The sequence below is a fragment of the Myxocyprinus asiaticus genome, chromosome 32, assembly GCF_019703515.2.
Source record: "Myxocyprinus asiaticus isolate MX2 ecotype Aquarium Trade chromosome 32, UBuf_Myxa_2, whole genome shotgun sequence".
Classification (NCBI taxonomy): domain Eukaryota; kingdom Metazoa; phylum Chordata; class Actinopteri; order Cypriniformes; family Catostomidae; genus Myxocyprinus; species Myxocyprinus asiaticus.
The window spans coordinates 28,474,539-28,489,807 of record NC_059375.1 but is presented as its reverse complement, the minus strand read 5'-3'; the positions used below and the strand labels follow the sequence as shown (position 1 = coordinate 28,489,807).

The 15,269-nt window shown below is 37.4% G+C and overlaps 1 protein-coding gene across 1 annotated transcript in view; it reads left to right on the top strand.

Moving 5' to 3' along the window:
• Window positions 1-15,269, top strand: part of LOC127422931 (unconventional myosin-Id) — a 108,701-nt gene that overhangs the window by 64,980 nt on the left and 28,452 nt on the right. Inside the window, exons 17-20 of the mRNA XM_051666793.1 lie at window positions 4,848-5,071; window positions 6,814-6,952; window positions 7,147-7,251; window positions 7,385-7,498. Coding sequence (XP_051522753.1) covers window positions 4,848-5,071; window positions 6,814-6,952; window positions 7,147-7,251; window positions 7,385-7,498 — 582 coding nt within the window. The remainder of the gene's footprint in view (window positions 1-4,847; window positions 5,072-6,813; window positions 6,953-7,146; window positions 7,252-7,384; window positions 7,499-15,269) is intronic.

Genomic DNA, 15,269 nt, shown 5'->3' with positions numbered 1-15,269 from the left:
TGTTACCGAAATTAGTTTGCAACAACTATTGCGCATATTTTACAAACCCAAAGTTTTCTTAGAACAGATTTGAACAAACACTAACCCTTAGTAGTAATGTTCTGCGTGTAACTCATCACGCACCATTTGGGCATGAATGGTACCTTAAATCATCCAGCTTGTTGAGGAGAGGTGTGCTATCTACTTTCTTAACTGATCAGACTTATGATTTCCACCTGGTGGAAAATAAAACAGGTTGGAAAATCCCTAGACTTGTATTGAAGGGGGAATCCAAGCCATATCTTGGAACCAGAATATTGTAATAGACATTAAGGATGGGCTCTTTTGACTTAGCAACCAGTTAGCAACCAGCCAGAACACAGTACATTTGCAACAACCCAGAACACCCAAGCAACCACATACTGTAGCAACATGTGCTAAAAAAAACTTGGAGACCTTTAGCAACCACATAGCAACAACCTGGCATCATGGCGATTTTTGCTGTTGTTGTTTAAGGCAAGCACAACTCATATTTTCTTCATAAAATTTAAAGATATAGTTAATATTACAATTGACTTTTTAGAGGCAGAGAGAGGTGAGATGAAGTATAAAAGAGAATGATTAAAAAATAAGAAAGCAGATGACACAGAGAGAGAGAGAGAGAGAGAGAGAGAGAGAGAGAGAGAGAGAGCGAGAGCGAGCGAGCGAGCAAGTTGTTTGCCTGGTAAGGTGTCTATGAAGGCTGTAACAGCTGCAACCATCCATGCTGGGATCCATGCTATTATTTGGCTGAGAAAGTGGCAGCACCCCAACATTTACTACATGTACACACTAGTCTAGAAAAAGAACACAGGGAAGTCAAAGCTTTGCCAGGCACATGGTATTGATTTATGAAAATGGCTCTCTTCCGTCCTCTTCCCCCTCCATCTCTGGGGGTCATCTGTGGTTAGGATCTTATGTGTATGCGTTTAACACTGTCACATACTCTGGCCATGATTCTGTCCTGCCAGTGTGTGAAATTGTGTGTTGAGGGATTGTGGGATTTGTCTGCCTGCTTTCTGATTAATTAGTCACCTCACATTCTGTCAGCCATCTGTAATTGCCTTTTGACACCTGATAGCACATCTGAATAGATTCTGCTATAATTTATTTTTCATGCTTTCTGCGGGAGGAGATATTCACATAGCTTCTTTTTAATCATGTTCCATTTCACCTCAATAAAGAAGCTGTTTGCACAGCAGTTGCTGCCATTACAAGCTGTAGATCTTATCCTGTCACACCCATTATACTTTTTAATCTAAATTTTTCTTCAGCCCTGGCAAGAGAATAAAAAAACAAGTAACAAACAATGGGGTTTGTTTGAAATATTTATTTAGTGAATTATTTCTTGCAGAGTCTTTGGAAAATGTGGCTTCTTTGTCTTAGTGTTCTCTGGTTTGGCTGTGATTAGTGTGTAAATCTGGTGTGGAGAGGCAGTATTGTGCTAGGTTTATTAAATACTGATCAGACAAGCTGACTGGAGAGGGTGGGGTGAGCGAGGAGCTGTTATTGGCCTGATTTGCTCACATTCCCCTGGGTGTCATCTGTTTCCACCTTCCTCTTTAAAACAAACACAGACCGTCTGTCCGCCCCACTGTTTAAGCATCTCTAAAGTCATCAACATGGCCATTGAGAATGTGCAGTCTGCCTCACCTCTCTAAATGACTGTAAACACAATATGAGCAGTCCTTTGTAAGGAAGCTTTTAACTGGGCATTGTGCTCCAGTGTTTCCATATGTGTGTGTGTTGGATCATAATTCTGAAGTGGTCAGTTTTTTAGAGCTTCAATGCCTGTTTGTGGCTAAATTCTATTTCGATTTACAAGGAGAAAACTACTGAAATCTCATCACATTTTGTACAGATGTATTTCAGAATTGTGCTCGCCCTCTTGAACAGAAACAGCCTTCACGCTGATCAAATCAATTAGGTTATGTAATACAGTATGTAATACAGTAAAAAACTTATTATGTAATATGTCAATACCTTATAAGATAAATATTTCAAATCAAGTTTATTTATTCATTATTATTTTAGAAGAAAAAATGTGTGGTTAATCCTTTAAGCTCTGAAATTGTTTTTAAAGATTTCGTGTTTCAGTGGCATACCCAAAATAAAAGGCTTATAACTCGAAATGAAAAAAAAAAAATGAGGGTCGTGTTTGGTTTCATTGTAAAGAAAACTTTTTTATTTAATGATATAGATTATAATAAATTCTGAGACTCTCAGCCTAAGAGACTGCTGATAAACCACAAAACAACTTGAGCCAAAAATTTACTTTTCTGATTTTACATTACATATCTCTGGGGGAAAATAAGGTGTCTCAGAAAAACTGCTTTTGTTTTGTTCCAATCATGTCAACTGTAACTGAGTAAAATTTTGTGTTTTGATTTAACAAAGCAATCAAAAGTTATAGCATTACAAAAATAAATGATCCTAGTGTACAAAAGCATCTCCAAAAAAATAAAACATAATAATTGAGAACTAATAACTACAAAATAAGAACTAATTACACATGCAAACACAACAATGACTAAAAGTTTACATAGCATGCAGACATGAATTTAGTAATGAGATTTCACAGAATGAGTACCATTTGACTCAATTAGTCTGCATCGAGTCTCTATCATGTACTTGGTGCCATCTCCTGGTGGCCACATGTAACATTCACCAATCACATGTCTCTCTGCCCAAATATGGATGACTTTTTGCACTGCTGTGATCTCATTTCCGATGACGTCATCTGATCCAGGAAAGCTAGCATTTTTTCAGCCAGATTGCAAGATGCCAGATAGCCAGATGCTGTGTGCACTGTGTACATTGTGCTTCGTGTCAATTATCTAATGATCTATGCATCCGATAACCTTGTGTTTGGGCTCATTTGAAAGATAACCACCTCATTTAAGTAACGGTATGTGATATTTTATTTTGTGTGAAGTTATAAGTGAAAATGCAGCATATGAGCAACACTTGTTCACATGAAACATAAATGTCATAAACATATATTTAGCTATTACTTGCTATAATTTCCTCTGTGAGAAAAACAAATAGGCTGGTTTTATTCTACTCTGAGAGCTTTCCAACAACAAATGACATATGGCTATTTGAACAGTTTGATGTTTTTACTGATTGCAATAATATGTACAGTAATATGTACAAAATGTTTTAATAAATAATAAAAACGAAACACTTCTGATTTGTCTGCAAATTTCAAATCACTCAGTTTTGGTCATAATGCCTACATGCATTGTAAAGTAGCGCTTCTAAGCTTTCAAGGCTAGAGTTGTGAATATTTTGACAATTAATTTTTTTTATTTTTTTATTTTAGCCGGAAGGCCCATCCGAGCTTAAAGGGTTTAAGTAAATCTAAATTAATAAATTACGAGCATAATCCTAATTCTGGACAATTTACAGCTTTGGTGTAAGATTTTAAATTGACCCTTCAGCCTCTAATTAGCAAAGCTAATTACCCTAATGTACTGTGTAATACATCAAAATTAATGCAGAATCAATAATATCAATAAGTTATTTTCTGAATTGCACTAAATGTCTTTCAAACTGATTGATTAGAATGCTTTTAGAAATGAGATGTGTACATTTCATCAAATGTTGTGATGTCGGAGCTCCAGTAGCAGATTTGCTGAGTATTGAATGTGAAGTATTGCAGTTCATTCACTCGTCTGCATTAGTCACACAGTTAAGTTACATGAGCTTGGTCACAGAAACACAGAAACTCAGAGTCAAAGGCTAGAGACCATCTAGGGGTACTCCTAGAAATAGTCCACCAAAAAAGCAAAATGTATCGTTTGACCACAAAAGACTTAGAATATAGCATAAAAGTCATGTGGACTACTTTTTAAAGCTTTGAAGCTTGACAGCCACTGGTCACTGTGTACTGTGTATAGAAAAAAATTGTGTTCCACCAAAAACAAAAACAAAAAAGTTTGTTCAGGCAACATGATGGCTGTTAGATGACATAATTTTTATTTTTTGGTAAACTGTCCCTGCAATGCACACTTTAGGCATCAGCGATTAGGGGACAGTCCAGGTCCTGTACATCAAAAGTAGCATCCTTATAATATTTATGACATGATGGAAAATGAAAGGACATTAGAATTGTCTCTAAGGGACATGTGCTGTATTTGGACTACACACTCAGGTTTGCCAAACATAAGGCTATTTTTGTTTCTGCCCACCTATGTCAATGTAAAGTGAATTGAACATATGGTACGGATTTTTACTGAGTACTGAGCCACTCAAACAGCTCCCCAGAGTTCCATTATCATCTATTATTTATGTCTAAGATGGGCTTACACCCTCTGAAATGCACTTTGGGTGCCACAGATCATATTAAATGTATCATTAAAGAGTCCTACTATATCTCATACAGGAGCAGATATGATAGATGGTATATCTCTACCATGTTTTTTTTTTTTTTTTTTTTCACCAGGTAAAACAAGATAAGAACTTGCTATATAAAGGAAATGTCTGTGATACTATCATCACCAAACAGATTTGGAAAAAATAATAACGATGGTTTCCAAACAAGTTTCTTAAACACTCCCACCATCTACAATTGGTCAGACAGATAGTCCAATCCCAAACTCAAGCCACTGGTAGAGCCAAAGCCATGTCGGGCTGGTTGGGATGCTCCAACCAACAGAGCAATGTTTTGAAAATACCACAAGGTTTCCACTTTACAGGGGAATCAACCTACAGTATAAAAGGTTTACTAATAGTTGTCTTTGCATATTAAGCTGGGATGGGAAAAGTATTTTAACATAGAAAAAATAACATCACCTTTAATCTTTCTGTCTCTCTTTTTCACCCAGGTGTGGCGTGGGACACTGGCCAGAATGCGATACCGCCGCATGCGTGCTGCCCTCATCATCATCCGGGCGTACAGACGCTACAAGGTTAAATCGTACGTCTGCGAGATCAACTCCCGCTTCAGAAATGTCCGCAGCATGAAGGATCATGGCAAACATGTGAAGTGGCCCACGCCGCCCAAGGTCTTGCGCAAGTTTGAAGAGGCACTGAGGAACATCTATAACAGGTCAGAGTTAGCATGGACAGGAAGTGAACAAGCTCCTTGGTACTCTGAATGGGAGTGATGACTCATTGGGGTAGTCATGTATTATTCCAGCTATCTAACTCCAATGCTGCATGAGCGTCAGCCATGCTATTGGGCAGACTGTGACAGAGAATGCTGTGAGGTTTTTCCTCCACAGGTCTGGCCTAGTGTTTTCAGTTCTTTATCATTGTTGTTCTAGGAAATGTTATTTTTTGCTATGGGTTTGTAGATTTCTGAGGTCTTTAGGTAAGGAAAGGCTCTCTTGTGTTGAACAGGGCTGTTGTGCCTGAAGCACATATTGATCTTTAGATCAAAGCCTTGTTTGAGATCTACTCACAAGAGCTTGAACACACAGCTTTGACCCTGAGAACAATGGAAAAGAAAGACTAGAAAGGCAAAAAATATTCCTGATGTTTGCATTTCTATTCATAAGGACCAAAATTCTGAGACCACTTGTAAAAATTCTTCTCTTTTGCATTTTGTTCATAACACTTTGTTGTCTTTATAAATTATACTCATTACAATGTGAATGAAAAGTTTTGGAATGAACATACATTTTAGAATTTCGTTGTATTTGTTCTTGTTTTGCTTTAAGGGGATTTTTAAGTTAACTCACCCTCATTCCATCCCAGATGTGAATGATTTTCTGTCTTCTGCTGAACACAAATTAAGATTCTTAGAAAAATATCTCAGCTCTGCAGTTCCATACAGTGCAAGTGAATGGTGGCCAGAACTTTGAAGGTCCAAAAAGCACATAAAGGCAACATAAAATATGACTCCATATGACTCCAGTGGTTAAAATTAATATCTTCAGAAGTGATATGATAGGTGTGGGTGAGAAACAGATCAGCATTTAAGTCCTTTTTACTATAAATCTCCACTTTCACTTTTACTTCCACATTCTTCTTCTTTTGTTTTTGGTGATTTGCATTATTTGTGCATATGCAGTGAGGGGAATTTATAGCAAAAAAGGACTTAAATATTATTCTGTTTCTCACCCACACTTATCATATCTCTTCTGAAGACATGGATTTATCCACTGGAGTCTTATGGATTACTTTTATGCTGCCTTTATGTGCTTTTTGGAGCTTCAAAGTTCTGGCCACCATTCACTTGCATTGTATGGACCTACAGAACTGAGATATTCTTCTAAAAAATGTTGTTTGTGTTCAGCAAAAGAAAGAAAGTCATATACATCTGGGATGGCATGAGAGTAAGTAAATGATGAGAGAATTTAAATTTATGGGTGAACTATCCCTTTAATGACAGCATGCACTCGAGCTGGAATGGACTCAACAAGTTTATGCAAAACCTGATGATCCATGTTATCTCAGCATGATTTGAGAATGTTCCAAAGGGCATCTTGTGTGCTTCCATAGAAGGAAGGAAATCTGACCTTTACTATAAATGAGTCAACAACATGGTCAGTGTCACAAATCTGATTAGTGACCTAGGAATAATGTAGAATCTTAAATGTTTCTTATGTATTTATGTCATAACATTTCTATGTTTTACATTTTTCCAAATCCTAAAATGTTCTTTTAATTTCCAGATTTATATTCTATTTTGAATCCTGTGGTTTAAATTTGGTCTCAGACTTTTGGACCTAACTGTATGTACTTGGTTTATGGTAATACTTTAATAGGCTACATGTAAAACAATTGCAATGTATGTTGTAGGTGATGTGTCTGTGTTGCTGATGTGTGCTGGATAATCTGTTGTAGATGGTGGGCCTGGACACTCATTAAAGACCTGTCTCCAGAAGAAACGCTGCAGATCAGGGCTAAAGTGGCTACACTGGAGTGTCTGAAGGGGCAGAGAGCAGATCTCGGACTGCAGAGAGTCTGGGAGGGCAACTACCTGGTTGGTATTTAAAGCCACATAGCGCATTTGAGATTAACAAAGCTCGGCAGCCAAATGTCAATCTTTTCTGGTTTAGAATAAGTAATAATCTCAAAACAAGAATGTTTAATCTATATATATATATATATATATATATATATATATATATATATATATATATATTATTATTATTTTATTATTTATTTATTTTTTAGAAAAGGGACATTCCTGGGACAGCATCTTCCTTTACTCTGGTGTCCAGTGATCTGCAGAGGAAAGATAAATTCATGAGGGTCCTTTTCTCCTGCAATGTCCGCAAAGTATGTTCTTCATCTTATGATATTTATAGTTTCCTGATTGAAAGAGCTTGTTTAGATCACAATCAGTGTATATCATTGCATCAGTGACCACTACATGCTTTTGATTGATTTGTATATAATGTTATCACAACAGATAAATCGCTTCAATAAGGCAGAGGACCGAGCATTGCTCATCACTGATCGCCATCTTTACAAAATGGACCCAGTCAAGCAATACAAGCCCATGAAGAGCATCCCACTCTATAATGTAAACATATACTTTTTTCTAAAATTAATTTCTTAATCTTAATCTCCTCGTTTTATGTATTTCTTTCAGTAGGTGGCAAACTGAAAAGAACTAATTTTTTAGATTATTCAGATTGTAGTACTATAATGTCATTTCAAAAGTAATTTGAATTGTTTTACTCTCATATTATATTTAATTTTTTTTAATACTATTGCTTACAGACAAAATCAAATTGTATGCCCTTCTTATCTTTCTAGGATTGATAAAATCTGTTTTAATACTGGAATACAAGCACATCTAAAATATTATGCTGTAAAATATTACATCCTGAGTTAAAAATGGTAGAATATCCACCAACAGTTTACGTAACATAGCTTTACACTAAATTTAATTCCCCATCATGTTTGAAACATCCCTCAGGTCGAGCCCTTTGTCAGTCTCAGGGATTAGCCAGTTTTAAACAGGTTTAGACATGGAATGTTGACTTTGAGGTCTTGAGGTCTGTACCCCTTTAGAAATTTAAAAATGTCACCAGACAGACTCAGACAGCCTTTTTTCTGTGATTCGAAGTGGTAGAGGCAAGCTGTGAAAGTGATGAGAACTGTTATATTAAATTAAAATCAATCTGTAGCCTGTTTTCTTCATCCCAAGGCAGACATCAAAGGGAGATTGTTTTGTTCTTGACAATATGTAAAATGGGTTGGATAAGAAATTGCCCAATGCAAGTAAATCTCTAATTGCTTTCTGGATGAAGGAAAAGAGAAGTTAACATCTCAAGATTAGGGAGAGGTCACTGCCCAGCTAAACCTTTCCTGCCACTCACATTTATTTATTGCTCCTCTGTGGGGCAAAAAGAACAAGGTCAGGGAAAGGGATCAAATGACTTATAAGACAGCTAAGGCCTCAAAGACAAAAGGACATGAAGGGCACTCAGTGCATTATTAAACGGTTGGGTTTGAACCATACCATAGAAAACATGGTGATTTTATAAAAAATAAATAAAAAAGAATACCTTTTAATCTCCTCCCCCGAAACAATCCTCTCTGCAACTCTGCTATGCTCCTCCTTCTTCATCCGTCTCCTTTTCCACCGTTGTCATGCCAACATCCCAGGGGATGTTGTTGTCATGGTGACAGAGCAGGAGGGGAGATCAGCTGGTGTCTAGTACCGTTCTGGCATGTGCACAGATTTGCCTCCTTGGTCTGTTCCTTCTGCTCAGGTTTGGATGTATCTGCAAAGCTCTGTAGTCTGTCCTTGTTTTTGACCTCTCCACCCTGTTGCGGGTTTTGTTTACCTCTATAGACCTCTTTAGATTCTCTATATTGTACTGGGTTCTGAGATTTTTTGTTTTGTTTTTTTCATTAATCTTTACACATATTTACAAACATATGGTTTTAAGCTGACAATGAGGACAAAAGCCTTTATGCATAACTATATAAGGGAAAAATAAGTTATTGACCTTAGAGCGCAGAAGTCACACTGTGCATGATGCTTATATAATGAATCTCTAAAACAGTGGGAGCCATCCAGTACCTCTTATATTTCAATCAATCAATCAATCATTTATTTTTAGAGCACAAATAAAAACAACACTGGTTGACCATTGAACAGAACATATCATAAAAATTACTTAAAACAGTTATTTAAGACCATCAATATAAAACACCCAAAGAAATGAGAAAGACAACCCATCACATGATACGTCGACCAAGGATAGACAAAGATAGATTATTTGTAAGACAGCTCAAAAAGGTAGGTTTTTAATTTAGTTTTAAATTCTATCTCTGTCTCAATATTTGTAAGATATACTGGCAGACTGTTCCATAGTTATGGACCTACAACTGCAAAAGCGCGATCACCCCTTGACTTTAGTCTTGATTTAGGGACCATCAGGAGTTTTTAGTGTGATGATCTCAGGCATCTAGTCTGTGAACTAATGTTCAGGAGATCGGAAAGATAAATCGGTGCCATTCCGTTTAAGGCTTTAAAAACGAATATCAAAATTTTAAAATCAATTCTGTAACGAACTGGCAACCAGTGTAAAGAAAGTAGGACAGGGGTGATATGTACATATTTCCGAGTTCTAGTTAAAAGTTTAGCAGCGGCATTTTGAACCATTTGTAGCCGATTAATGTAAGATGTGTTTATTCCTGTGTACAGTGAATTGCAGTAGTCAAGACGAGAGGAAACAAAAGCATGTATTACTCTCTCGAACTCTTTAAATAATAAAAAATCTCTTGACTTTAGCCAAGAGCGTTAATTGAAAGAAACTTGATTTGACCACTGCATTTATCTGTTTATTCAATTTCAGAGCCGAGTCAAATATGACACCCACGTTTTTCACTGACGGTTTTACGTAGGATGCTAACTCATCCAGAGCATGGTTTATGCTGCCTGTTTTGCCAGGGGGTCCAAACACGATAACCTCAGTTTTGCCCTCATGTAGATTCAGAAAGTTTTTTGACATCCATGTTTTTATGTCTAACAAACAGGCGGTTAAGGACATTACACTATTTCTGTCATTTATTTTTCAGCGGCAAATATATTTGAGTATCGTCAGCGTAACAGTGAAACGACACTCTGTGCGTGGTAAAAATCTATCCCAAAGGAAGCATATATATTGAGAACAATATGGGGGCAAGAATGGAGCCTTGAGAGACCCCATAGGTCAAAAGGGATCTAAGATGAAAAGAAACCATCAATACATACTGAAAATGTTCTATCATCTAGATAAGATTTGAACCAATTTAATGCTTGACCTTTAATGCCCACACACTGTTCAAGACGGTTGTGGTGGTGGGGGCGTGGTTAGGTGCCGGTTTGTGAATGGAGAGCGAGATCAGGAGATGAGAACGGTAAGGATCATCAGCTGGCAATGATTGAATAACAGCTGTTTGTCATTGCAGTGAGAGTAGAGACGGGCTTTAAAAGCGAGCCAGATGCCAGTCAGGAGCAGCAGTGTGTTGATGCGTGATCATCATGTTTTGTTATTTTGAAATGAATTGTTTGAGTTTTGTGAAGCACTGAAAAGTGTGGGAAAATAAACACCCTTTTGAGTTGGATCTGGCCATCTCCTGCTTCCTCCTTTTCCCTAACTGTGAACATTGTTACAATGAGAAATAAGGATTCTATGATCAACAGTACTGAACACCTCACTTAATCTAGCAGCAAAAGAATCACCGAGTATACAGGTGCATCTCAGTAAATTAGAATGTCGTGGAAAAGTTCATTTATTTCAGTAATTCAACTCAAATTGTGAAACTCGTGTATTAAATAAATGCAATGCACACAGACTGAAGTAGTTTAAGTCTTTGGTTCTTTTAACTGTGATGATTTTGGCTCACATTTAACAAAAACCCACCAATTCACTATCTCAAAAAATTAGAATACATCATAAGACCAATAAAAAAAAACATTTTTAGTGAATTGTTGGCCTTCTGGAAAGTATGTTCATTTACTCTATATGTACTCAATACTTGGTAGGGGCTCCTTTTGCTTTAATTACTGCCTCAATTCAGCGTGGCATGGAGATGATCAGTTTGTGGCACTGCTGAGGTGGTATGGAAGCCCAGGTTTCTTTGACAGTGGCCTTCAACTCATCTGCATTTTTTGGTCTCTTGTTTCTCATTTTCCTCTTGACAATACCCCATAGATTCTCTATGGGGTTCAGGTCTGGTGAGTTTGCTGGCCAGTCAAGCACACCAACACCATGGTCATTTAACCAACTTTTGGTGCTTTTGGCAGTGTGGGCAGGTGCCAAATCCTGCTGGAAAATGAAATCAGCATCTTTAAAAAGCTGGTCAGCAGAAGAAAGCATGAAGTGCTCCAAAATTTCTTTGTAAACGGGTGCAGTGACTTTGGTTTTCAAAAAACACAATGGACCAACACCAGCAGATGACATTGCACCTCAAATCATCACAGACTGTGGAAACTTAACACTGGACTTCAAGCGACTTGGGCTATGAGCTTCTCCACTTTTCCTCCAGACTCTAGGACCTTGGTTTCCAAATGAAATACAAAACTTGCTCTCATCTGAAAAGAGGACTTTGGAACACTGGGCAACAGTCCAGTTCTTCTTCTCCTTAGCCCAGGTAAGACGCCTCTGACGTTGTCTGTGGTTCAGGAGTGGCTTAACAAGAGGAATACAACAACTGTAGCCAAATTCCTTGACATGTCTGTATGTGGTGGCTCTTGATGCCTTGACCCCAGCCTCAGTCCATTCCTTGTGAAGTTCACCCAAATTCTTGAATCGATTTTGCTTGACAATCATAAGGCTGCGGTTCTCTTGGTTGGTTGTGCATCTTTTTCTACCACACTTTTTCCTTCCACTCAACGTTCTGTTAACATGCTTGGATACAGCACTCTGTGAACAGCCAGCTTCTTTGGCAATTAATGTTTGTGGCTTACCCTCCTTGTGAAGGGTGTCAACGATTGTCTTCTGGACAACTGTCAGATCAGCAGTCTTCCCCATGATTGTGTAGCCTAGTGAACCAAACTGAGAGACCATTTTGAAGGCTCAGGAGACCTTTGCAGGTGTTTTGAGTTGATTAGCTGATTGGCATGTCACCATATTCTGATTTTTTGAGATAGTGAATTGGTGGGTTTTTGTTAAATGTGAGCCAAAATCATCACAATTAAAAGAACCAAAGACTTAAACTACTTCAGTCTGTGTGCATTGAATTTATTTAATACACGAGTTTCACAATTTGAGTTGAATTACTGAAATAAATGAACTTTTCCACGACATTCTAATTTATTGAGATGCACCTGAATATCATTAGAAACCTTTAGCAAAGCAGATTCAGTGCTATGATGTTTCCTGAACCCAGATGGAAACACTTCTCTAAAAACCTCTGAAGTTGAGTAAAAACAACTTTCTCTAAATCTTTAGAAATAAAAGGTAAATTAGAAATAGGTCTAAAGTTAGCTAAAACGGTCGGGTCCAAATTTGGCTTTTTAAGCAAAGGTTTAACAATTGCATATTTAAAATATTCTGGAACTGTCCTTGTAAGAAGACCTGGATAAGAAAGCATGTGGGAATGATATCATGTGGAGACATAGGTTTAATTTGCTTGTTTATTTCTTGTAATGAATTAAGAGAAACAAATTCAAATTCATTAAGAAAAGAGGTGCCGGTGGGAGGTTCTGAAGGGTCATAATTTGAATATACAATTCCCTGTCTAAAATGTGTTATTCTATCCCTAAAAAAATATAAGAAACATTCACATACAGTAGTAGAAGCCTCAAGTTGAACAGTGACAGGGGGATTTAGCACAGAGTTTAAGTGGCAAAGAGTGTCCTCGGTCTTTGGTGGTTTTTCACTACAATGTCTGAAAAGTACTTGGTTTTGGCAGCTTTCACTGCTCTCGGATCATTTTTTTTTTTTTGTTTAAGAGTCCTGCAGAACCAAGGTTCAGATTTGGTTTTTTTGTCTTTTTACCCTCAGAGGAGCTACAGAATATACAGTACTGTACAAAAGTTTTAGGCACTTGTGAAAAACTTTCAAAGTGAGGATTTCTTAAAAAAATAATGACAAATAGTTTTCATTAATCAATTAACATCATACAAAGTCCAGTAAACAGAAAAAGAGCTAAATCAATATTTGGTGTGAACAGTTTTGCCTTCAAAACAGCAGCAATTCTCCTACTTACACCTGGACACAGTTTTTCTTGGTTGTTGGCAGATAGGATGTTCCAAACTTCATGGAGAATTTGCCACAGTTTTTTTATTTATTTAGGCTGTCTCAACTACTTCTGTCTCTTCGTGTAATCCCAGACAGACCCGATGTTCAGTGGCGGGCTCTGTGAGGGCCATGCCATCTGTTGCAGGGCTCCCTGTTCTTATATTCTATTTGCAAAAGGAATGTTTGGGTGTATAAAATGTATATTTCCTATTGACACACTAAAGTAGCAGATATAAATAACCATCTTAAGACACATTTTTTTGTGAAACATCTTATGTGTCTAAGACTTTTGCACAGTAATGTTTGTGTGTATATGTGTGTGTGTGTGTGTGTGTGTGTAGCCGGTGTAGTCTGCGTTGTGTTTTCTTTTTCTTTTTTTGAATGATCAGACGGACATCAGACGACGGTCAACTCTTCTTTAATCTGATAAGACATAAGAGTATGTATATATGGTGTGAATTCACCCTTTTTCATTTCTGTAAGACGAATGTAAAGTGCAATGTAATTAGCATGTGCTTCCAGTTCACATCGGACAGAAAAGTGACCAAACTTGATGAAAATATGAAAATAATCAAATATACATGAAAAATATTGTCTCGTATATGATTTAGATGACAGATTTAAGTACAAAAGTAATTTAAAAGAAAAAGATTTAACTGGATTAATCAGAGCTCATTAGAAACCCACCTCTCCCATGCAGAGACAGTGCAGATAGGGAAGAGGAGGTGCACAGACAGGAAATCAAGACCAACATTGCATTAAGAAATTTAAAGGGGAAGGTGCACACACACAGACAGGCATATCAGGTACGCATTTGAACATTTTCTTTGTGTAATTCTACATATATGAACATAATACTTTCTATACCTGTTACATGTGTGTGTGTGTGTATGTATATGTATATATATATATATATATATATATACACGGGTCTGTTGAATGCTTGATTCTGATTGGTTGACAGATGTTGTAAGATGTGCAATTATTTTTCAAGTAAATGTACGGCTATGAAGTAGTTCCAGGTCTTGACCGCCTAACGTTTCCATATCACTTCTCCAAATTATTTCAACAAAATGACCAATTAAAACAAGACACTGGTTAAGTACATCGGATAAGAATGACAAACCATGTCTATAATATCCTACATTTATTTCAATTTCGATTGAAAAGCATCCTTGGGCTCCCTATCTTCTCTCTCTCTCTCTCTCTCTCTCTCTCTCTCTCTGTTTCGCTCTCGTCTCACCCACACCCACTCACCCACCCACACACACACACCCACACGCACACACACACATTGGGTTTTCATGTTTTATGAGGACTCTCCATAGACATAATGGTTTTTATACTGTACAAACTTTATATTCTATCCCCTAACCCTACCTCTAAACCTAACCCTCACAGAAAACTTTCTGCATTTTTACATTTTCAAAAAACATCATTTAGTATCATTTATAAGCTGTTTTCCTCATGGGGACTGACTGATTGTCCCCACAACATAAAAAATGTCAGGTTTTACTATCCTTGTGGGGACATTTGGTCCCCACAACGTAGAGAATACCTGGACACACCCACACACACACACACACACACACACACCTCACCACAGCAAAATAACCATATAAACAAAGACATTGGTTAAAGTAAATTGGTTAAGAACATCAAACAATGTCTATAATATCCTACATTTATTTCAATTTCGGTTGAAAAGCTCCCTTGTCTCCCTCGCACTCCCACACATGCATACGCGCATGCGCACACACACACATACATACACACACACACATTGAGACTTGTGTCGCGACCAACAAATAGAGCTGTACCCCCCCGCGACTTGATCAATACAACAGTTTCTATTATCCGAAATAACTTTTAATGTGTGAAACTTTTTATGTTTCAATGTATTTCGCCCTAATCAGCTTCACATAGCTATAATGGAAAGCACCGTACTACCCATCCCCCTCTCTTGCTCATGCTTTCTCACACACACACACACACACACACACACACACACACCCGCACTCACTACCTTGTTACTCCAATGCCGAAAATCAGCCCATCCTCCATTACTAGTTCTAAAGTGACGTTTTCAACCTAGCAACGAAGGCTTGA